This window comes from Salvia hispanica, chromosome 4 (genome assembly GCF_029641045.1).
Source record: "Salvia hispanica isolate PSC_SH4W2 chromosome 4, Shi_PSC_v1, whole genome shotgun sequence".
In the NCBI taxonomy this organism is placed as follows: Eukaryota; Viridiplantae; Streptophyta; class Magnoliopsida; order Lamiales; family Lamiaceae; genus Salvia; species Salvia hispanica.
Genome location: NC_142695.1, coordinates 32,802,340 through 32,826,248, shown reverse-complemented (window position 1 = coordinate 32,826,248; position 23,909 = coordinate 32,802,340). Strand labels below are relative to the sequence as shown.

Below are 23,909 nucleotides of genomic sequence, written 5' to 3'. Positions count from 1 at the left end.
ATTTTTTTCCGATGTGATGGTTCATTTGAAAGAAAGTGAAAGAATAGAATGTGAAGTTGAAGCGTCGTCCATTTCTTGGCCTATTGAATTTATAAACGAGTAATTAAAGCATGGTTTGTTAAAAATTTTGTTGACAAAGTTAAAAATTATACTTGGTTGTTGGTATACTTTAGCACATCCTGATTCATCAAATATTCTCACGAAGAAGTGATTGCTTGTGATCAAATGAAAAGTCAAGAAATCTGCATAGTTTAACTTGTGATCGTTGTGGAATTGTTCCCATCCTTCATCCAAGCACATTCTTCCAGTTGGAAGTGTTTTGACTTTTGTTTTCCAAGTTTTGCCAAACTTGTCTTCTATTGTGCATTTTGTCCCCATTAACGCTCCATGATTTCTTTGAAAACATTTTGGAAAGATCTGTTTGATCAATTAAAATAAATGTATCAATTTTGTGCATCAAGATTTGTTTTTGTGTTTGAAAATTAAAAGTATCAAACAAGTTTCAATACAAATGATAATCTATCATAAAATATACAGTTCATCATTTATAGATGATTAACAGTTATATACCAGTTTCGATTGGTTTTCTAATGGAATCATCACGAAGAATTCTGGAATATTGTCGTCCATGTATAATTTTTCCGTTGATGTCGCCATTTGGTTATATAGAGAGATTTTTTGCAGATATTATGTGATTTGTAATTTGAGAGGAGATTCGCTTTAGTGTTTGTTTTGTGTAGGTGTATTGGTTGTTGGTTTTATTTATTGGTAGGTGAAAGGTAAGTAACTAATATTATAATTTGATGAATATCTACTAATTGTGCAAAAGAGTATAATTACATTCTTAAAAATCATTGTATAAATATACATTGATGTTCTTCTTGGATCACATTCCTGTTAATATTAATGTTGTTAGTTGTGTTATGCTCAAAACTTATATTTGATATTCAAAATTAATTATTGACATCATACTTTTAGAACATTCAATGATGAAAAGTAATTAATTAATTTTATAATGATATGAAAATAATTAATTAATATCATATTAAGATTATATGTAATATTCAAAATTAATTATTGGCAAGTCATGCTTCTTCAATTTGAAATGTAATCCTATCTTAATTGAATTCTAATGTAGTAAAAAAATATTTATAATAAAAATCTTTAATAAATAACTAACTTTTGTGAAGAAAATTATAAAATAAATTTTCACATTCATAATGATGGCATGAAATATGGTGAGGAATATTTTCAGCTTTTTCAGTATGAATTATGGTGAGGAATCTTGTCAGCTTTGTTTATGTTTTTTCAAAAAGCCTAAAGAATGGGATGACTCACGTCTGAAATAAGAATGCTTTGGAATCCATAAATTAAATGAAAAATTGTTAAATTTTTTGAGAAGTTCGCTTATTTAATGAGCCTTGCGTTTGTGTCGAGGACACCAAAAAATACAATTTCTTTAGTGTTGTGACTCTTCTTCAATTGTAATAAATATTTTGTAATTTTAATTTTCTTTGGAGTTTTGCACGTACTTCTTGCTTTAGGGATCATACATTGTACCGACTCACAGTAGCAATATTATTTATTTGCTTCAGAGTTTTTATGGTTCAATGTTAGATGGAGATGATACGCATGTGCTGTTAGGCATCAGAAGGATGAAATTTCAGATGAGAAGCATTCACTTATCGGAATGTGCGGCATTGGAAATTTTAGGTATTGGTGGAGTATATTTTTTAAAACCTTTTTGTATGTTTAATGTTGATGATGAAAAGTGGTTTGATTTTGTAGGTAGAAGTGGTTAGACAAGCTCACATAATATTGCGGTGTTGTTTAAGGTAATAGTGCGTGGGAGTAGATCTCGCATTATTAAGATTTTTACTCTCTACTAAAACCGGTGCCGAAATGTAATGGGAATCCTATTTGCGGACGGAGGGAGTATTAATCTTGCGCTATATTGATGTAAATCCAAACATGGATTTACAAAATCTTACCTCCCATTGATGTAAATCCAAACATCGGATTACAAGACTGTATTTTCTTCAAAAGTTCATACTCTTGGTATCTTTATATTTATATAGATTGGAATTATTGTATCATGTATTAGCACGGATGATGTAAGAAAATATATTTTGAACTTTGTTATTATTTGTTTGAAAGAGTATGTCAACCGGTGACATAGTCATGATTGATTCTAAAAGTAGATGTGATTATTATATGTAGATTTTATTTTTATTTGTGTATTTTAACTTAATAATACATTTGTATTATGTATTCTGTATGTTTTTATTGTCATTGGATTATGTTTGAATTTAATACATTTATTTGGAATAGTTGAATATATTTTACTCTGTGTAACATTTGTAACTGTGATAATAATATTATTTTAAAAAATTGATGGGGTTTAGTGCCCCTTGCACAGCGGAAGACTTGTACAAAACAAATAAATCAGACATGAGATCTATTTGACCGATTATGCGATTAATCAATTCACATGTTAAACAGATAATTGCATGCTAGAACGCAAATAATTCATGCTCAAAGATAGTAAATCCTAAAACAAGAATTCTATGGTTTAGAGTTACCGATTTGATTCTCCAAAGAATCGACGATTGCTCGCGCCTTCTCCACGTGATGATCTTCGATACTAGACCACAGATCTTCTCTCTGGTTCCCGAACTGTATTCCGATATCAGTGTGGGTTGATCTCACCGGGATACTAGGACTTAAATAAAAGAGACAGAAAAATTCCTCACGGAGGAGGAGCTGAAATTCTCACGAAGGAGAAAAATAATAAAATTTCGTCCTCCTTCAAGAATAGAAGGAACGAAAATTTCAGAAGAAAATATATTGTGTATTTTCTATCTCCTTTATTCTCCTATTTATATTAAGTTCCTTTTGGGCCCAGGCAGGGATCTATGGAAGGTTTTGGATATGGGCTCCCCCAATTAGCTTTTTACAAATTAAATTGAACCCACAATTTAATACAAGCTTATATTGGAATATTACGAGCAGCCACTACAGAAGTAATATTGAACGCTCCCCATCCAAATCCGAAATTACAAGTAATCCGGGTTTACACTTTGTTTATTATTTATTTCTCGCGCTTAAGATATAAATGTCCATTAATTAATTAATGTCTGTTATGGACTTAATTAATTAACATCTTATTAATTCCAAGAGTGGACTTAGTAAGAAACATTTATTTATTATTCATAGAGCGATAAAACTCCAACTGGCCAGTTTTCTGAATAATAAAACCTTGTTCGAGCTCCTCTTGAGGACATTATCAAACGAGACTCACCTCGCGCACGATTCAACATAATAGCAATCCTAGCACCGCTAGATATTAATCACCACTACCCAATATATCAAGATTATTGGGTTGCGAAAAACCCGCACCATTTGATAAGTCAAAGTAATGCATAATCAATACCATATGCTCAATACTAACATATGTAGATTAAGAAAAAATATTTTATCAAGACCTAGTCTTTCAGTAGATAGCATAAAGACACGTCTTGTTGTTAGATCCGTTCAGTGCTATACCACACCAATGTCATCTTATTTCAGTAAGGCTTAGAAATATGCAGACTGACATTGCAACCTTTCACGATAGGTAGTCTAAGCCTATCTAGGTTGTGAAATTCTTCTTTTTCTTTTGCAAAGCATTGCATAGATCTGACCGTGTTACCTTAAAGTAGACGACGCCCACAACCGGTCTACTAAGCAAAAGAGTTAGACTTTTTTTACTTCTTATGCATTTAAATGTATGTAAAACATCTTATAAATGCACAAGCAAACACAATATAATAATAATAGTGATTCTATTCGTGCGAGACTGCTCGAATAATACTGAATCGGGTTAAAAGTGGATTGTAGAGTTTTACGTATACAAGCAAGATTCTATTCGCGCGAAACTTGCTCGAAACATGCTTTTCAGTATACCAAACCTAACAATCTCCCACTTATACTCAAAACATGCTTTCGAGTATACCCATTGCCAAAAACTCTCCCACTTATACACAAAGCAGGTATTGATACTAGATATATCGAACTACCATTCATTTCACAAGGTGAAAGAAGAATCTGCTTGGTTGTTCTCTGATTATATCTTTTTCACCATAATGTCTTTGTGATTGCTTAGCTTTATAAACTTGTGTGTCCCTTGAGTTAGCCTTCACTAGAGTAGTAAAAAATAATACTCGTAGGCATACTCAAACATACGATTAAAGCTATTAGGAAGATATTCCTATGGTAAACACATATTCAGAGGATGACTTACTCAATCACTGATTAGTCATAAAACTAAGACAGTGTAACCCCCAAGGACATTACATGAATGACTGGTAAACTAGAATATAGTTACTAGTCTTGGTAAACTAGAATATAGTTACTAGTCTTTCTCAAGCACTAGGGTATATTCATTACCTCAATCAAAATCCTTTGTCATGGTTAATATGATATATACTTGCTATGCATAAGCACAACTAATATCAAACTTAGTACACATTATAGCATACATGAGACAACTATCTCCAAAACTAGTCTCATAATTTTTGATCTCACTAAGCGTCAAACGACACTTGACTAGAGACAAGACAATTCCATCTTGAGAGGTATAAACCTTTTCATGAATTTCTAATGCTTAAATGTTCCAAGAAATGTGTAGATATAGGATTTCTAAGAGAATCTCAACATTCTTTCTAGCATCTTAAAAGGACTTAGATGCTAAGAATGTAATTAGTTTCTCTTAAATCATTTATCTTAAACTGGGTAGAAAACCAGTTTCCTACGCCAGATGTCAATCTTAGTTGTTTGCAACTTTTGTAGATTTCATCATCGTAGAGTACTAATAATACCATACGTAATGCACTTTCAACTTCCTTGTGCTTACAGCACTGTTAAGGACACAAGTCAAATTCCAAATATTTGACAATTTTGATAAAACACATATACTCTTATTTAGATGCTTGCCTAAGACCACGAAGGTCTATATAAGCTTCCAATCATGCGTTTCTTGCCCTTAAATACATATCCATTAGAATGTTCTAGTAGATGATTTCCTCAAGACTTCTATTTATAGAAGGCTGTCTTGACAATCATAATACATACATTCTAATTTATGTAAGTTCTAATAGACAATATGATCAAATAAATCCTGGCACGGCGATAGCGAGAAGATAATTCTCTTTGGGCATAACCCATTGTCATTGGCTAGCCATTTGAGATCCACATTTACACTTGCAAAGATATTTTTGCTCCCACTGACTGACACAGCCTGCCTGTAGGTAGTATTGCAAGTCTTGTAAAACATGTTGTCTATCTTAGATTGTAATATGGAATCTATCACCTGTTCAAAGATGATTATCCAAATTAACCAATACTACATTGTAGTTAAAGAGATTATGTTCAAGTTAATCTAAGACCGAGTCTTACGACACTCTTAGACCCAAGAACTTGTTGTGTTCCAGTGGAACGCTCCCACTACGATATGGTTCTTACAATCTTAGGTACTGAAGTTGATTTTATTAGTGCAAAAGTTTCTAATGGTATGACTTCTTGGTAATGTGGAAAATCCGATATCTCTTTCTTTATTTTGAGAGTTATCACGCTGTTAGGCTTGTAGTTCATCTCTTGATCTTCATACAAGAATTATATCTTTGAAGATTACAGAACTTATAACCTTACATCATTTGGGACAAACCTTAAAACATGCCTCAGTACTCAACTCCAATTTCTTGGACACTTTTCCAACACATGTTGGAACAACATTACACCTTGAGATGTGCTAGACTAGAGACGATCTAGTCCACAACTCGTGTTTTGTAGAAGGTACTGATGTTGGTAGTTTCTTTAATGTTTATCCCACCAATGATAAGATTTTAATGAGTACAACTCTTCACATAATCAAACTTGTCTTAGAAAGACTTTGATTCCTTCTTACATAACTATCACATTCATTAGATGAATGCTTGGATTCGTTAATGGAGATTAGACTCCCACTACTGATCATAACCCTTTGCTCGTCTCCTTATGGTGTAAACCATTGAGACTTGCTAGTCTTTCTATGTTGCACTTCTATAAGTATTCTGAATCTCTTGAAAAATCAAATGATTCTAACTCATAGTGCATCAAATAGACTTTCTCAACTCTCAAGCTATTTAACGAAATGTTAAAATCTTGATAGTCTAGATCAGTTCGAACAATTTCTAAGTATTTTCTTGGCCTTAAAGCTAAGAGCCATAAATACTTTATCATTCAATGATTAAGAAGTTGATGTGTTTTTGAATACTCAACCTTGTCGCACTTATATTATTTTAATACTATGATGCCTTAAGCATCAACCATAAAACAATAGTTGAGCATTAATAGCTCCCACTGCAACAAAAACCTAACTGGATCAAGATCTCTTACTTAGAAGTTGCATTGTCATGTAAGTCATTGTCCTTCTATAAAATAGGTCAATCCAACTCACAAAACATCTTTTCTCGCTTTAAACAAACTTCGATGACAATCAAGGCTCTCCCATTTCCATATCTAGTCTTTTGTTCAAATGAACTAGGACTTAAGAAAAATGCAGCCTTTATGAATTCGTCATCTATCATGTTACTTTCCTCTAATAGTAACACAACGACTATTATTCTGAAGATTTTCTACTTTTCAGTTAAACCTTCTTATAGTCATTTCTTGTTACTTTAGGCGATTACTTGTGTCAGAAACTATTTGAGTGATCAAAAGATCCTCAAAACATTCTATCACTCTAGGATATTCCAATCGAATCATCTTGACAGATTCTATTGATATCCATCTTTCATCGTCATTAACCAAGACTTGTCGAGCTACTTAAAGGAAAATAGCTTGATCTTATTCCTCAAAGAGCTTGTCAAGTACATGCATAATGCATTCTCGAACATTCTTCGTGGAATTATGTCGAGGAAATGGAGGACATGAATCATTGAGTATAAACTCCAAGCTTTCAGCGATGAGAATTTTATCCATTTTCGTTTTTGGTCTACATAATTTAGGCATTCGAGTTTTCTTTCTTTAAGGATCGCAGACAAATATTAAATGACATAATAAAGATTTGACAAAGAAACTTATTATCACATACTCATGCTCAATACATAATCACAAATAACCACAAAACAATTATGTATCTTACAACAGCAAAATTAATAAATTGTATCCTCCTCTGGAGGTTAATACGCATTAAAATTTTGACAATACATAAGAGACAGGTAGGGAGTTTGTATTAGTAGATGTTTATATTTGTAATCAATGTTATGTAATTGATAATTGCATCATAAAAGAAAACAAAATAGACATAATTTATGAGGACATGCAAGAGTTGGTATTATTACTAAAAGTGATAAATTTTTTAAGAGTTCGTAATTTACTTTATTTTTCCCACTACTATGTATTTTGTTTAACATAATTCATGATATTTATATGTTATTAGATGTTTATGTTCTTAATAATTAGCATGTTGTCTATAATTGCATTGTAAATATAATACAAAATAGATGCTAAATCATGAGTACATACTATATTTTACCTACTATTAATAGAGTACTTAAAACATAATTAATTAAAAATACATATTGATTGTTGCACAAAGCAGTGTTTTTGAAATTGTCTACCTGATTAGCAAGTCCTCAAAAGATTGTATGTCGTCACCTGTCATCACTACGTAACATAATGCAAGATTAATTTTTTATTTATCAATCAAAGAAATGTTGTTGTATTGAGTTAAAAATATAAATTATGGACTAATTATGATTTACCTCAGCCATAGTAACTTTGAATTTGAGTGTAGGGTTGCTCATTATCATCTGAAAATTCAATCGCATTCCAACATGGAATGAGTTCTCATTTTAGAAACCTATCCATCCTTTGGAGACGATCACCCTATCTTCAGCCTTCTTCAATTTTGTTTGCCATGTTTTCTTTTGGAATTCAAAGATTGCGACTTCAATATCTTTGTCTGTTACATGTGCCCTCCAGAATTTGATTGGTATGTTCTACAATGTTGATTGCATTAATTTATCAATATCAGTTGTTCAGTTTATAAATATGTAAACACAATTATTATTAAATATATTTATGAAACAGAAATATTAATTCTTACCAATAGTTTGTAATTTGAGGCTGTTAAGATCGAGTTGAAAGAAGGCGAAGTAATAGGTTCTGGAGATGATGCTATGTCGATTTCAATGATAGCTCTCTCTATAAAGGATTGGTTAAAACATGGAATATTGAAATATTTTGACAAAGTTGAATTTACTGTAATTACTTACCCCAATCTGGTTGGTATCTTTACCACATTGCGTAGTACCATTAAATATAGTCACGTAGAATCTATTTGGGGAAATCAGCTCCAAAGTCAAGAAATCTCCTTTTTCCAAGTGCTTATCGTCGTAGAACTTTTTCCATCCGTCTTCCAAGCACAGTCTTCCGCTTGGAAGTATTCTGACTTTTGTTGTCCAGAATCTGTATAAACCGTTTTCGAGTTCACATGTTGGGCCAAGCTCATTTTGATATTTTGCTTGAAATTTTTGTGGGAAGGTCTGTTGTATTATTTAACATAAATATCATTATATTTTTTAATCTAGATGAGATAAAGATTGTTATATAAAAAAAACAAAAGTATTAAATAAATTTCAATACTTACCAGCTTTGATTGATTTTCGGATGAAATTACTGTAAAGAACTGTGCAATGCTATCTGCCGAGTATCTCTCCTCTGGTTGCATAGCCATTTTAACAATTTGAATGTTTGAGATTTACAAAGAGAATAATTGAAGATGAAAATGGCTTTTGATAAGAGAGAAAATTTACAGAAGTAATTGTGGAAGATAGAAGTAGTTGTTGCCTTTATTGAATGGTAGGTGAGAAAGATTTTAAAATTTTATATTGTATTCGATTTTGTACATGCGTGTCATTACTCAATTAAAAAAAAATGGAATTGAAGGTCTTCCTCTCTCTTCAACCGTGGTCTCATGATGGGCAACCTCCAACCATTTGATTGCTCTGTCATTTATTGAGTTAGCCAATGAGATTGCGCCAAATGGAATAATATCATTGGTTCATATTATGATATGTCTTATAAAAGTTAGTAATAATATTGTACAAATCATGATATATCAAAGTAATATTAATAGCTATTTACTTATATTCAATTCGTTGTATTTTGTATATTTATAATAATTTTTCTATATTGTAAAGTTTTAAATAGATTGAATCATTTATTTTTACCACAAAAAGTAATAGTAGTAGTACTTACTCCATAATGTTAAGTATATAGCCTTAAAATATTGTTAAATAATTTCCTTCATTTACACCTTTCTCGAATTATACGATTTACTACGAATTTTCTCAGCTGCGCAACACGCGGGGGATATACTAGTTATTTATAAGTTTTAAGTTTGTTTCCTCGTTTTGAATTTGTATGAGTTTTTGTATCTAGTAATTATTTTTATGTAGATATTGTTTGTTTGGGAATTTGATTTGCAGTTGATCAATGAAGTATTTCTTCTAAGTAAATAAAGTTCAACCAATGTTAGATCCACACTGTTTGCTCAAAGATCTATAACTTCTACTTATACATCTACCAAAAATAATAAAATTTCTAAATCATTTGCTCGTAGATTAATTAATTTATCGTAGGTATACTACTACTCATTTCCTAGGTTTTTTTCCCATGATTGGAATAATTTAATGGAGGCCATAAGTTGTAGTACATCCTACATCGCTGATCTTCCACACGTGAACGCCAACCGTTCCAATCCGGCCCCTCACCAACTCCAGCAACTTTAATTGATCCAAGGTTATCCAATTATCCTTCTTCGTAATATTAGGCTCATATCTTCATGTAGTTTTCACCATTGAAAACTTATTTTTGCTTCCTCATTATCTGTCAAATCTACATAAGTTTGTAAGTATTTTACGGAGAAGGTATGATGACATAATAGAATTAATTTTTTCTTTGAATTTTTCATTCTTTTTTATCGACTTCCTCATCCTTTGCTTTATTGCCATTTTTATGAGTGCGGATTCACTCAAAAAAATTTTGTGAAAAAATTAAATTTCAATTTTTTTTATACACAAAAATATTTCAGAAAGTAAAAAAAAAAAAATTGTATGTCAAGGTATTGCTTACTGTTCTTCTCCTCTTTCTCTATTCTTCTACTCTTCCATTCTTTTACTTCTCTCATTCTCTTTTTGCCAACTTGAAAATCAGACCTGCATGGACCTCCAAGAATTATATGATTCTTATATTTAGATTTTATTGATAGAAGATTAATTAGTCATACCATTTTCATAGGATGATCTATTGGCCTCTGCTTCACTTCATTGCTTCTCACCTAGATCACTGCAAAAAGTCAAGAAGAGGTTGTAAATATATTGTATTGTCAATAATCTGGATCATGAATACAATATCCAAACGAAAGACACCTTGAAAGATAAAAATTGAAGCAAAATAACATGCTAAAGAACATAATAACTATGGAGTATATTACTTCTTGAGAGAACAGTATAGTAAATTTGTTCACACGATGTTTTCATTGTGGTATTTATAGAGGTTCAAAACTTAGTTTGTACACTAAATCAATGCACTGTAATTTATAGTGGTCATTTTCATTACATGCTAAATAAATACTCAAACCACCTTTACTCACTCTTTTCTTCTAAAGTCATGTCATGTCTACCACTACCTTACCTGTCATAATGTCATTGTCAATAAACCAAAACATATTGTAAATTTGTTTTACATGATTTTTGATGTTGTCCAATGTGTAAAGCTTTTTTATTCACTGAGTAGTTCTTTTATCTATCTTATTCGATGCATATCAGTATATAGCATAAACAAAAGTTAGTGTTACAAAACTTTAACCTAGCTTACAATATTGAGAAATAAACTTTTGGTAACATTTTATGAAGTTGGGCGCCAAAATCAGTTTGGAAAAACTGTGGCTTTATATATGTATAGATATAGATTCATACCCTTCATTTATGGTATATTCTCGATTGTATTTTGCTTTGGCATGGTTCATGAAGATTGTTTAATGGTTCATTGTATAGGAGGCGTTAATTGGAATTCCAATGATATAAATTCAATAGTGTGTTAGTTAGTGAGTCAGATTATGTTGAGTTTTGGAGAGAGATAATTTGGCTTAGCTATGTGTTAGGACTAAAAAACCTCTCCCACTTCTTTATATTTCCACCTCCTTAATGCGTGGCAAGTCGAAAAATCAAACAGAAATTTCAAGGACAATTTCATCAATCAGGTGTCCAATTCTTGGTCAAGTGCCAACTCCAGAATTGAATACCACGCTTTTCTGCCGATATAATTCTTGCCTTCTAGTGATGGAATAGCGTAGGCCTCATCCAAATATTGGGTCTCCGCGAATTGAATTAGGTATGACATGATTTTGCCTAGATTTGGCCACATAACTTGCCATAGTTGGGAAGGTGAACGCCCCTTAAAAACAAAATACTCAAATCTTGGCCTATTTCTTGAACAATGAAATAACATGTAAAGTTCAATTGCATGGGACCTAAGAGCATCTCCAATAGCGGCTAGCCCACCGGCTAGCCGATTCGCGGCGCTAGCCGATCGGCTAGCCGAACTATTGCAACCGGCCAGCACACTTTCGGCGAGAAATTAGGCGTTGGCCGATGCGCTCGCCAATGCGCTGGCCGCCATTGCAGGCTGGCGATCGGCCAGCGCAATTTTTTACTCCCTCTGTCCCGCTTAAGATGACATGTTTTCCTTTTTAGTTTGTCCCAACCGAGATGACACATTTCCTTTTTTGGAAACTTTCTCTCTCCAATTAACACACACAACCATTTTTTTTCACCCCTATTAAAATATTCACCTTTCTTTCTCTCTCTATTTTAATACTTCCACCCACCTTTTCTCTCTCCAATTAAACACATTAACCAATTACTCCTAAAACCCCGTGCCGGCTAAGGAATGTGTCATCTTAGCCGGGACGGAGGGAGTATTTTTTTTTTTTTTTTAATTTGAAACACTATATATTCGCGATTTTCACGTCATTTTCATTTGCACCACTTGTTTTAACGAGTTTTTCTCTATCTAAATTTTTGTACAAGAGCAACAAGGCGAAATGAGTAACGCGGGTGGTAGTAGTGATGGTAGTGGTGGGGATGTTGAGGAGTATGAACGGCGAATGAACGAGGCATTGGAGGCCTACATGAACCACGAGATGGAGCGGTACATGCAAAGGGCCTTGAAGCCGGCGGTACCTCGCCCTCGACCCGTTGTCCACCGCCGAACAGTGATTGATCGGGATCACGTAGCTGCACATCAGCGGCTATATGACGACTACTTCTCAGAGAACTCGCGGTTTGGGGCCAACCTGTTCAGGCGGCGTTTTAGAATGCGCAGGGAGCTGTTTATGCGTATCGTTGACGCTTTGGAGCAGCGATATCTGTGTTTCCGCTTAAGGCACGATGCGGCTGACAGACCCGGCCACACCCCTATTCAAAAGTGCACGGCGGCAATCAAGCAGTTGGCCTACGGAGGCGCGGCAGACATGTGGGATGAGTACCTCCACATCGGTGAGTCGAGAGCCTGATGTTTTTCTGCTATGGCGTGATTGAAATATTCCGTGATCAGTACCTTCGAAGCCTTACTCCCCAAGATTGTCAGGATCTGATGCAGATGCACGGGGAGCAACATGGGTTCCCCGGGATGTTAGGCAGCATAGATTATATGCATTGGGAGTGAAAGAACTGTCCGACTGCCTGGAAGGGGGCTTACACGACCGGCTACAAGGGAAAGAATCCCACGATGATCCTCGAGGCCGTAGCTGATTACCGGCTGTGGATCTGGCATGCGTATTTTGGGGTAGCCGGGTTGAACAACGACCTCAACGTACTCAACTCGTCGCCCATCTTCAACGAGCAGTGTCAGGGTATCGGTCCGGCCGTCTCATTTGTGGCCAACAGCAACCGGCATGATATGAGATACTATTTGGCGGATGAGATATACCCTAGGTGGCCCGTCTTTGTGAAGACGATCAGCACGCAAATGATGACAGGAAGGCCTACTTTGCGAAACGGCAGGAGTCGGCGTACAAGGACGTGGAGCGCGCATTTGGTGTGCTCCAGTCTCGATGGGCGGCAATTAAGGGCCCAACACGTTTGTGGGATGTCGGTTGCATTGCTGATATAATGTACGCCTGCATTATCATGCACAACATGATCGTCGAAGACGAAGGCGTACAACTGACTAATTGGGCCAATGACTATACTGATGCAGCTAGTCCAAGCCACAGAATGGCCACCCCTAACGTACGACGTGGGGTACCTCACGATGAAGCCGGCCGCCTCCGGGCACATGCCGACATGCGCCAAGTGAATGCTCATATTCAACTCCAAAAGGATTTAATTGAAGAGTTGTGGGCACGGAAGACTGCACGGCGATAATTTTTTCTTTATTATGTATTTTTTTTTATGAATGTACTTTTTTTTAAATGAAATTAATGTCTCGTAAATTTAATTCCGTAATTTATCGTAAATTTAGTTATTTTTGAATTATTTTTATTGCGGCTAGCCTGTGGCTAGCCTTAGGCTAGCCTATTTGCTTAAAATGATGATGTGGCAGGTGGAATTTTAGTGCTGATAACGTGGCAGGAAGAGAGAGTGACTAGCACGTGGCTGGCCTAAAGCATTGGAGATGCTAAACCCACGATTCTAACCGGAATTCATTTCTTGAAACCATATAAAATTCAGTGAACACACCCTTAAATGAGAGATTATTTAATGATTTAGTTAATATCTTATATCGGCATATAACAGAAAAAGAATTAATTGGTTGGTAAATGAGCCAATGGACTAAATAGTTGTATTTACTATTGTCGTCCTAGTTTTCTAGTTTCCAACACTTCACTTTTTGTGGATCTCTGTGAAAATGCAAGTTTGTACGCAAATATTAGATGAGTTTTGTCCAAGTGTCTCTGCTCATGTCTCATACAACTCCAAAGCTCAATTTCAACTGCACTTATGGCTAGCGGTAGGGTTGATCGACCTCTCCGATCCCCCGGCTCTGTCCCTAGTTGCACATTACCATGTGAATGGAACACGTTTGTTGTATAGAAAAACTACAAGGCAAAACAACAAGCAGTTGGTGTCTGTAATAAAGTGGGAAATTATAGAAATGCAGGTATACCAGACTTATTGTACTATAAATATTGAATTTTTGATATACTGTGATTTTTACTAAGATATGATACGTTACCAAAAATTATTGGTACATGACTGAAATCTTGATGCACTTTTATAGCATTAAAATACTATTGCAAGTGGACAATGTTATTCTAGTATAGGTAAATGTATGACGGTTATCTTGTCCACAAAGTTTTCGAATGCTTTTTATAAAACTAAATAAACATAAATAAATGCAGAAAAAAAACAAATGAAAGAAAACTAGATTTCGATCAATGAAAGAATTAGATTGTAGAGTATTGATCTCAATGACTCTTTAGTTAATTCAATTATACTCTCCATGCAAATATTTGCACTTTCTCTTTTCATCCTTCCCATCCTTCCCACAGAAATACGTGCATTCCATTTAAAAAAGCTATCTCAATTTATTACTCCTATACATCAACTTATTTATAACTTATACTACCATTAAACACTACTAATAATGTGGGTCTCATTATCCACAAGTACTACTTTAACTACTCTTCTCCTCCTATCTCTTAATTTATCAATTTTGTTTTAGTTCTCGTATCATATCAATTGCCCATATATTTATAGGATGGAGAGAGTATATTTTAACATTCAATTATAACTCATGTTTTACTATATATGCACGATATACATTGACCATACTGAAATATTTCTGTTGCGAAAATCACGATATACTAAAACTCTGTTATTAACTTAAGTAAATCGATATTCTTAACTTCACCAACTAAGTTTTTAATATTTTAATGTTTAACCCTCCGACAATGGATGCCTAGCACGTGAAATAAAAAGATTATAAATTTCGGTAAGTATGAATATTTTTATTTAAACTAAAAGTACTCCCTCTATCCGTAATATGAATCCCGTATTTTTTTAGTCCGTCCGTGAATATAAGTATCGGTTCATATTTACTATAAATGGTAATAAGTCTCACGTTCCACTAACTTATTTCACTAATATTTCATTCGGACGTAAAGAGTAAATAGTAAATAAAAGTAGGGGTGTGCATGGGTTTCGGTTCGGTTTTTTCCCCAAACCGAACCGAACCCAAAAAACCGAATTTAGGTTTCAACAAAAAAGCAATACAAACTCATGAATAAACTGAAATTTAACTAAATTTTTTTGTCTATCTAGAGAAACTAAATTGAATCCTTATATGTATAAAGGTTGAAGAAATTAGCTATCTTAAGTAAAATGGATAGGAGAAGGCGTGAAGTTGTGGGGGGCGACGGCGTGAAGCGTGGGGATGACGGGCGACGGGCCTAGAGCTCTCTCTCTCTCTGATGGCGTGGAGGGGCGTCGTGCCGGAGCTGGCCGCTGGAGAGGCGACGGCTTGGTGATGGAGAGGTGGAGAGATTCGGATTTTTATTTCGTTCGAACTGAATCGAACCGAAAAAACCGAAATTTTTAAATATCTAAAATCGAACCGAATTTTAAATTTTCGGTTTTGATCGGTTCGGATATTAGGTTTTCGGGTTTTTTGCTCACCCCTAAATAAAACACAGATAAAGATAATGTCGAAATGAGGAGTGTGGGGAGCAAAGTCTTGAATCTTGAGACCGCTGCTAGAGCTACGGGCACATTCTGCAATGTTCAATGCTCCATTGTAAGCGCCAATACTCATTTTTCTTTTATAAAGGGAATTTCCATAATATTTTTAGCACAATTGGAATCAATTTGATTTTGAATTTGTTGAAGGTGAGATTGTTCTTTTGTCTGTGTGTGGAACGGAGCTATGATTTTTTCTGGATTAGAAAGTTTATATTCTTCCTGCACCTTTGTTCCTAACCAATGTATTACTCCCCTTCTTAAAATTGTATATGAACAGAAGATTAGATTTTTATGCCTCTGCAATTAAAGGTTAATAGGTGAACCTATGTGCAAATTGGGCGTTTTCATGTGTTGCGATTTCAGCTCAATCTCAGCTGGAAATGCAACACTTCTCCCACACTCACACACCACAACCAGAGAGCACACCAAAACAACAATTTATAAGACAAAATGTAGAAATCGAATGGTATTGAATTGATAATCAACTGATAAAGGGAATGGCGGTACAATAGGAATTGATGACGATAAACAAGATAGAAGTAACCAAGGTAAATGCTTCGGATCCACGATCCTCAGCCCAAGCGCTCAGCGCACACAACACGCATTTTTCATGAATGAGAATATGCGGCTCCTTTCTCTCCTTTTATATCCAGCTCTCACAAGCCCCTCTCTCTCCTCTTTCTCCCTCATGGTTGTTAGATAGTTAGATCTCCAGCTGTTATCCCTTATTAGCTGCTCCTTTTATATCCAGCTCTCACAAGCCCCTCTCTCTCCTCTTTCTCCCTCATGGTTGTTAGATAGTTAGATCTCCAGCTGTTATCCCTTATTAGCTGACGTGGCGCTCAACCCCAGCCCACTCTTATCTGGCGTGCCTCTTCATCAATTTCTGATCGTAACAATCCATCCCCCTTAAGATTCCTTGTCCTCAAGGAATCACCGTCTTACCAGCAGCAGCACCAATTGGCCAATGAAATATTTGCCAGAGGACATGTAATTTGATTTTGCAGCAGAAAAACCTAGGTGATCAATGGCCTGCTTTGTGAAGTTGAATGCCATAAGCTCAATTAGAGGCCTTGGACTGTAATATGCTGCACCAACTCTTATTCTAGCAAACCTAGCCAAAGTGATGGTTGTATCGGCCACCCTATACTTGTCAAGAAGCAGTTTTGTAATCTTATATGCACCCTGATACTCGCCAACCTCTTCACCTATTACAAAGACTTGTGAATCAGCTGATATCTCTCCACCGAGTGCTGAGTTTAGAGCATCACGAACTGTCATCGTCTCCTTTGTTGAAGAAGGAAGAGCCTTAAATGTAACCACTTGAAGTCCTTGCTCCAAACCCCAAGCATGACAGCCTTGGCAGACAACTTTTCTCTTCAAAACTCCCAACATATCGGTTTTTCTCAACAACTCCCAAAACGAAGATAATACTAACTTCATCTTTACCATTGGCTTAGGAAATCTAACTGAAAACCCCTTCGAATTCCTTATCATACTTAAAATGGCAGCTCGCTCCCTCGATTGGGCATTTTGTCTAGCATTTGCTAGAAGTTCAGTTTCCTTAAATTCCTTTGCTTGTGAACAAGTTTTGTAACCTGAAAATTCAACTATGTATTGCTTCAATTCAATTCCACACACATTGCCATGATTTAGCCTCTCCCCAGGCCTTGAATCAGCACCAAAATATAAGAACAAATTCCTGGAATTGCCAAGCTCCTCTTCATAAATTGCAAGAGCATCCTTCACATACATAATCAGCTTTCCCTCCACAGCCATACTCTTCCCATAAGATTTCCATTGCATCTTCCATTTAGTTGTTGTCAATACTCCCCCCATAGAATTCCTTGTCCTCAAGGAACAATGAAAGTCGAGTGTTGATCTCATCCGTGAATTCCACCAAAGCGCTTGGCGATGCCATGTTGCAGCGTTGCACGGCTGTGAACTCATACGAGCTACACTCAGAGTGTGGAGTATCATATAGCATAAAATTCCCATGTGGAGCGTACATATGAATGGCCCATCCATGCCGCCACCGTCGAAGACCCTATTAGCTACGATTTGCAAAAGCTTCATCTTTACCGTAGATAAAGGAAACCAATACAGCCATTGTATGGCACCATTTCCGGCGGTTTTCTCATCCGTCGCTGCAACAATCACTATTCGAGTCTCCTTTTCAACAACACTCACCATTCCAACCCGAACAACAACCGCAACAACAATCTCCTTAACCTTAGCAGCCACAGTCACAGGGCATTCTTTGCAGCTTCCATCCAGCCACTGTTTGTTGTTGTTATCATCATATACCAGGCCCAAAGCAGTGACAATGAGGTCCATCAGCGTAATCTCATAATCTGAACTAATGAACTCAAGAGATAAGTCTTGCTCCTTCCAGTCATCCACCAAACTGAAAGCACCAGCCCCCTCATCTGTAATGAGTCCTCCCGTCACCTTTAACAGCCTCCCAACACCAAAACAATTTAACATATCTCGAACTTGTGGAGACCCAAACTGTCCATACACACATTTGTGAAAAATCTACACAATCTCTGCCCAAAATGCACATAGAAATGCTCAATGGTCTTATTCAAATTTTCATCTCTATATTGAAAAATCTTCAGCTGCCTTATCGCTGCACTCTCCACATTTAGATCAATTTATTTTCCCAAATTCCCACCAATTACTTCACCATGTTGAACTTGCCTATAAGCAACTCTAGTCATACCACCTCCTTTAAAGACCCTACAACTATCAACTGAGACCACCATGTGCTTCATCTTCACTTCCCCGTCCCATACACTCTGCATAAGGCCAGCCAGCCTAGAATCCTTATCCACCTTCTTCATATCTGCAACCTCCCCTTCCATTGCAACATTCACTTCTATTCCTTCAATCTGAGGATCACGAAATGATTGATCCCTGTATATCTGAATTTGGGTATTTTGCAAGGATTTCGATTCCCGGTGAGCAGAATCTAGAGAACATTCCATTAGTACTTCAGTTGCAGCTTCAACATAAGCAGCTGATTGATCCCTCTCTGTTTGAATAGCAATATCAGAAGCAATTTCTGCAGTAGTTACATCAGTTTCCTTCTCAATGTAATCATCCCAGTCAGCTTCTTCCTCTTCAAATACATCAATTTCAGCATCTGGGTCAATCTTCTCATCTGCATATGTTTCATCTTCCATTTCACTATCCAATTTCCATTCAGTTTTAAGAGCTGGATTCCGAATACTATCCTTCTTAGAATAATCTACTTTATCCTCATGTCGCTCTTTACGGTCACACCAGAAAACACCAGTTATTGTAAGCTCTTGAAGCTTAGAGAGAGCATAAGCATCAGCTAATGTTTCTGGTTCAAACATACAAACCGGTACCCTATTTCATCTACTAACCCCGACAAAAATATACTCAATGCTTGATCCTCCTCTATACCAGCCCTAGAATTTAACTCATCAAAAGCTTCAATATAACTTCGAATATGTGATACCTGTTTTAGACTCCGCAATTGAACGATCGGATCATCTTCTTCCACAAGTGATTCACGGTTAGATTCGACATCTACCATGGCAGTATCCCCACCGCTCCCCTGTAATTGATCTTTTATAGCCGTGACTGCCTTCAACATCTCGTCCAATCGAGCATTAATGATCTTCCCCTGTCGTTGGACCAGGTCACTCAAACCTTCCCCAATTCGCCTCTCAACCTCCTCGATCAACCTTTCCCCAATTCTCCTCTCAGCCTCCATCGCCCTAGAATTTCACCTCCGTAGCTCACGTCACCGTTCTGTCCGAGGATGAACAGCTCTGATACCACTTGTTGCGATTTCAGCTCAATCTCAGTTGGAAATGCAACACTTCTCCCACACTCACACACCACAACCAGAGAGCACACCAAAACAGCAATTTATAAGACAAAATGTAGAAATCGAATGGTATTGAATTGATAATCAACGGATAAAGGAATGACGATACAATAGGAATTGATGACGATAAACAAGATAGAAGTAACCAAGGTAAATGCTTCGATCCACCATCCTCAGCCCAAGCACTCAGCGTGCACAACACGCATTTTTCATGAATGGGAATATGCTGCCCCTTTCTCTCCTTTTATATCCAGCTCTCACAAGCCCCTCTCTCCTCTTTCTCCCTCATGGCTGTTAGATAGTTAGATCTCCAGCTGTCCTCCCTTATTAGCTGACGTGGCGCTCAACCCCAGCCCACTCTTATGTGGCGTGCCTCTTCAGCAATTTGTGATCGTAACATCATGGTTATGATTTGATTTTTAGCTGTTAAATAAACGTTTATTACTTCATTTTCTTCCTAAAATTAGGCTATGAGGAAAAATAAAAGGTTATGAACTCTGTATTTTGTTATTGAAATGGTTATTGCTTGCAAGGTTGAGTATATGATGGATTCTTGACAGGAAGCTTTCTATTTCTCGAATCCGTATCAACTCTGCACCCCAATTTGTTCTCCCGAATTTCTACAAGGCCAGAAATTCGAAATTTAGTGCACCCCTTATGAAGAGTGTATAATGTAGTAGTCGATGATTTCGTCTCTAGAGGGGTCTCCCTCCGGCTTCTCTAAAACCACGAGCCAGTGCTCGAAATCACAACCGTTGAACAGATTCGTCTCCTTGGGTGGATGATTGGACCAATTAGGGTCCGGATCGTTCAGCGATGAGGTGGTCTGGCGAGTCGAGAGCGCCCTTGTGGAAATCGCCGGAAGCAGGCGACCACAATAGGGCGGAGACGGGATAGAAATGACGAAGAGTTCGGCAGAACGGAGAGAAGGGAGCGGGCGAGGAATCGCGTCGCCATTTTTGGGGGAGTGAAATCGATAAACCCTACGATAGAGGTGGAGCTCGTTCAAGGGTTTTGGGGAGTGAAATAATTGAAGAATATAATTTTAAATAAAAAGTATAACTTTAAATTTAAATAATATGAATATACACACTTATTAATGTAACTAAATAATTATTTTTATTCTAGGATTATAAAAATTACTACTGCTACTTTATGATGTTACAATGACAATTTTTACACAAATAAAAATTATATAACTAGAAAAAACATAAATAAATTAATCTAGCCGATAAAGAAAAAAGCCATGAATAAGTCTTTGAGAAAATCCCAAAAATGAACATAAATCTATTTAGTTGCCCTAGCTTTGAGAAAATCCCAAAAATGAACATATATTCGCAACCGCAAGGAATCGAACCCGTGACATCCCAACTAATTGACCAACTGAGCTATGGACTAACTTACTAATTGATTTATGAATACTATATATATAGGAACATCGAAAATGAGTGGGGGTTCCAAGGGCCTCCCATGCCCCTTAGTGGGTCCGCCTCTGGGTACATATATATAATAGGGTACGTTAGTAGTATTAATGTTTGACCATGCATACTGTGTTGTATAAACAAATGAAATATAATCTGATTTTGTCGCTGCCCGGAAAAATTCAACAATTATAGAAGTTTATGATATACTTTATATTAAGTTATACTTCACATGAATAAAAAATTAAGCAAATTTTAATGTATTTAACGTATGAATCATACAGTATTTAATTTCAATTATAAGTTGAATAATAATAATTATAATTATAATTATATTTAATATTGTTTTGTTAGCTAATAACTTATTAAGAAAATATTGATCAAAATTTTAAAATTATGAATCATACTGTACTAGTTATGTGTACTAGTTAGTTTATTTATTTATTTATTTATTTATTTATTATTATTATTATTATTATTATTATTATTATTATTGAATATTCTCAATCAATAATTCAATTAAAAAATCATTGCTATAGTTACATATAGTAAGAATATAAAAATTAAATACAAGTTGAGAATTTTAACAATTTTCCTTAATATTCTCAAACACAAACACATAGGAAGTTGTAGTAATATAGATCTGAAAAATCATATTTTTAGGAATCATATTTTTAGGAATCATAATTTTATAAATCACATTTCTTAATAACATAATTCATGATAAATAAATAGGATTTAAGGTATTATAGAAAAAGTAGCAAATTGTATGTAAAGTCGTGAACTTTTAGAATAGTTTAGTTTTTCCCGTTAACTTTAAATGTTACACGAAAAGTCACGAACTTTACCAGATTGTGCAAATTTCTAATCTGATCCGACCCGATAGACATCCGACACAAATTTATCGTACATGGTGCGCTGGAGGTGTGAATGACAAATGATAAATTTAGGGTTTAATTCAAATTGTGGAATTAATGCTACTTTTATGCTGAATTCGAATTGTGGATTCGATTTATATGTTTATGTCAATTTGTATGTTGAATTCGAATCGTATGTTTTCAATTAATAACCTATTAAGTAAAATTTTAATGTAATTTTAAAGTCATGTGATATTAAACGTCAATATTTCATTGATATAAGAGTAACTTGAATTAATTTTCTTAACATATCTATAAATTCTCTCAGTAATCTAGATTAGGTGAATCGAATCAATCGTTCAATTAACCGACTTTCTTGAATTATTGGAAAATTAACCGGAATCGTAACTGAGAGAAATAATCTTATGATTATACCACAAGTAAAATACCTTTTCAGTAATCGGAAATGATATATTTAAATATTTTATAGCGATTCTAACGAAATCATAATTGTATGCTATTATATCAAAGGCTGAAAGAACAGACATTATGAGTGGTGAAAAGTGATATTGTGGTTCTTTAAAATGATATATTTGTGATCGTAGAAGAATAGATTTCATTTTCTTTCAGTTCTAGAATTTATTTTATCCATAGTCAAAAATGTCATTTCTGATATATCCAGATATTATTGTTGATGGCTTGTTGTAGTAGTAGTATTTATCCTTATTAATATTCGATTTTAATGAACATGTTGCTTATTTGCTTAATTTGGTACTAGTAAATTGTCCAACAAATCACTTATTAAGTGGCAATACGTTAATCGGGCTAACCCGTTTGGGTATGGACCAATCCATCCAGGTTATCAGATTATTTGGGTGTGAGTTATAAATTTTTTGGATCATAAATTTTCGTCTCTAACCCTAACCCACCTGGTTTCGGCTAACTCATTGGGCTATTCGGGCCTCAAAAATTTCAGTAATAATCTCTTGTATCAAAATTTCCTCTATAAAATGATTTTAAATTTTAGATATCTTAATCTTATTAGTTTTAGAATCATATAAAATCTTCAAATTGTATAATTTTCTTCAATAATAGTTGGAGAGAAGCATTTCATCTCGATCAACTACAATATAAATAAAGATAAATTAAAATTAAATCAATCAATTTGAATTAAAGCTTGTGTTCAAGTCATTATTTTAACATTGTTTATATTTAATTATTTATGAAAATAAAAAATCATATCTTACATGAATCATTATTAAAATGACAAATATATTGAGATTTTGATGTATTAGTTTTTAATTTTGTTTTGATTGTCTTTGGTGGTGGTAAGTGATGGGTTTGGTGTCCCCTGCACAGCGGAAGTCATGCATAACCAAATCAATCAGATCTACAGATCAATTTGACCGATTATGAGATTATTTAACCACATATTAATCAAACAATTGCATACAAGAACGCACATAAATGTTAGATTTGGTATACTAAAAAGCATGTTTCGAGCAAGTCTCGCGCGAATGATATCTTTCTTGTATACGAAAAACTCTACAATCCACTTTGAACCTGATTCAGTATTATTCTAGCAGTTCCGCACGAATAGAATCACTATTATTATTACATTGAGTTGCTTGTGCATTTATAAGATGTTTTATAAACATTTAAATGTAAAAGAAGCAAACAAAGTCTAAGTCTTTTGCTTAGTAGACCGGTTGCGGGCGGCGTCCACTTTAAGGTAACACGGTCAGATCTATGCAATGCTTTGCAAAAGAAAAAGAAGAATTTCACAACCTAGATAGGCTTAGACTACCTATCGTGAAAGGTTGCAATGTCAGTCTGCATATTTCTAAGCCTTACTGAAATAAGATGACATTGGTGTGGTATAGCACTGAACGGATCTAACAGCAAGACGTGTCTTTATGCTATCTACTGAAAGACTAGGTCTTGATAAAATACTATTTCTTAATTTACATATGTTAGCATTGAGCATACGGTATTG

The 23,909-nt window shown here is 35.1% G+C and overlaps 1 protein-coding gene and 2 long non-coding RNA genes across 3 annotated transcripts; 1 reads left to right on the top strand and 2 right to left on the bottom strand.

The window, feature by feature from the left end:
* Positions 1–9,547: 9,547 nt before the first annotated feature.
* On the bottom strand, positions 9,548–10,542 carry LOC125192405 (uncharacterized). The gene is made up of 4 exons (XR_007171392.2): positions 10,455–10,542; positions 10,313–10,371; positions 10,159–10,241; positions 9,548–9,921 (listed from the first exon to the last, which is right to left on the bottom strand). It is a non-coding gene; the product is annotated as an uncharacterized LOC125192405 (long non-coding RNA).
* A 4,899-nt stretch (positions 10,543–15,441) lies between these two features.
* On the top strand, positions 15,442–15,990 carry LOC148928478 (uncharacterized). The gene is made up of 2 exons (XR_016137790.1): positions 15,442–15,566; positions 15,725–15,990. It is a non-coding gene; the product is annotated as an uncharacterized LOC148928478 (long non-coding RNA).
* A 233-nt stretch (positions 15,991–16,223) lies between these two features.
* Positions 16,224–18,267, bottom strand: LOC148928477 (uncharacterized). Its single transcript, XM_089070113.1, has one exon. It carries the CDS (start codon positions 18,255–18,257, stop codon positions 16,704–16,706), a length of 1,554 nt encoding a protein of 517 aa, XP_088926239.1. The 5' UTR covers positions 18,258–18,267; the 3' UTR covers positions 16,224–16,703.
* Positions 18,268–23,909: the final 5,642 nt, after the last annotated feature.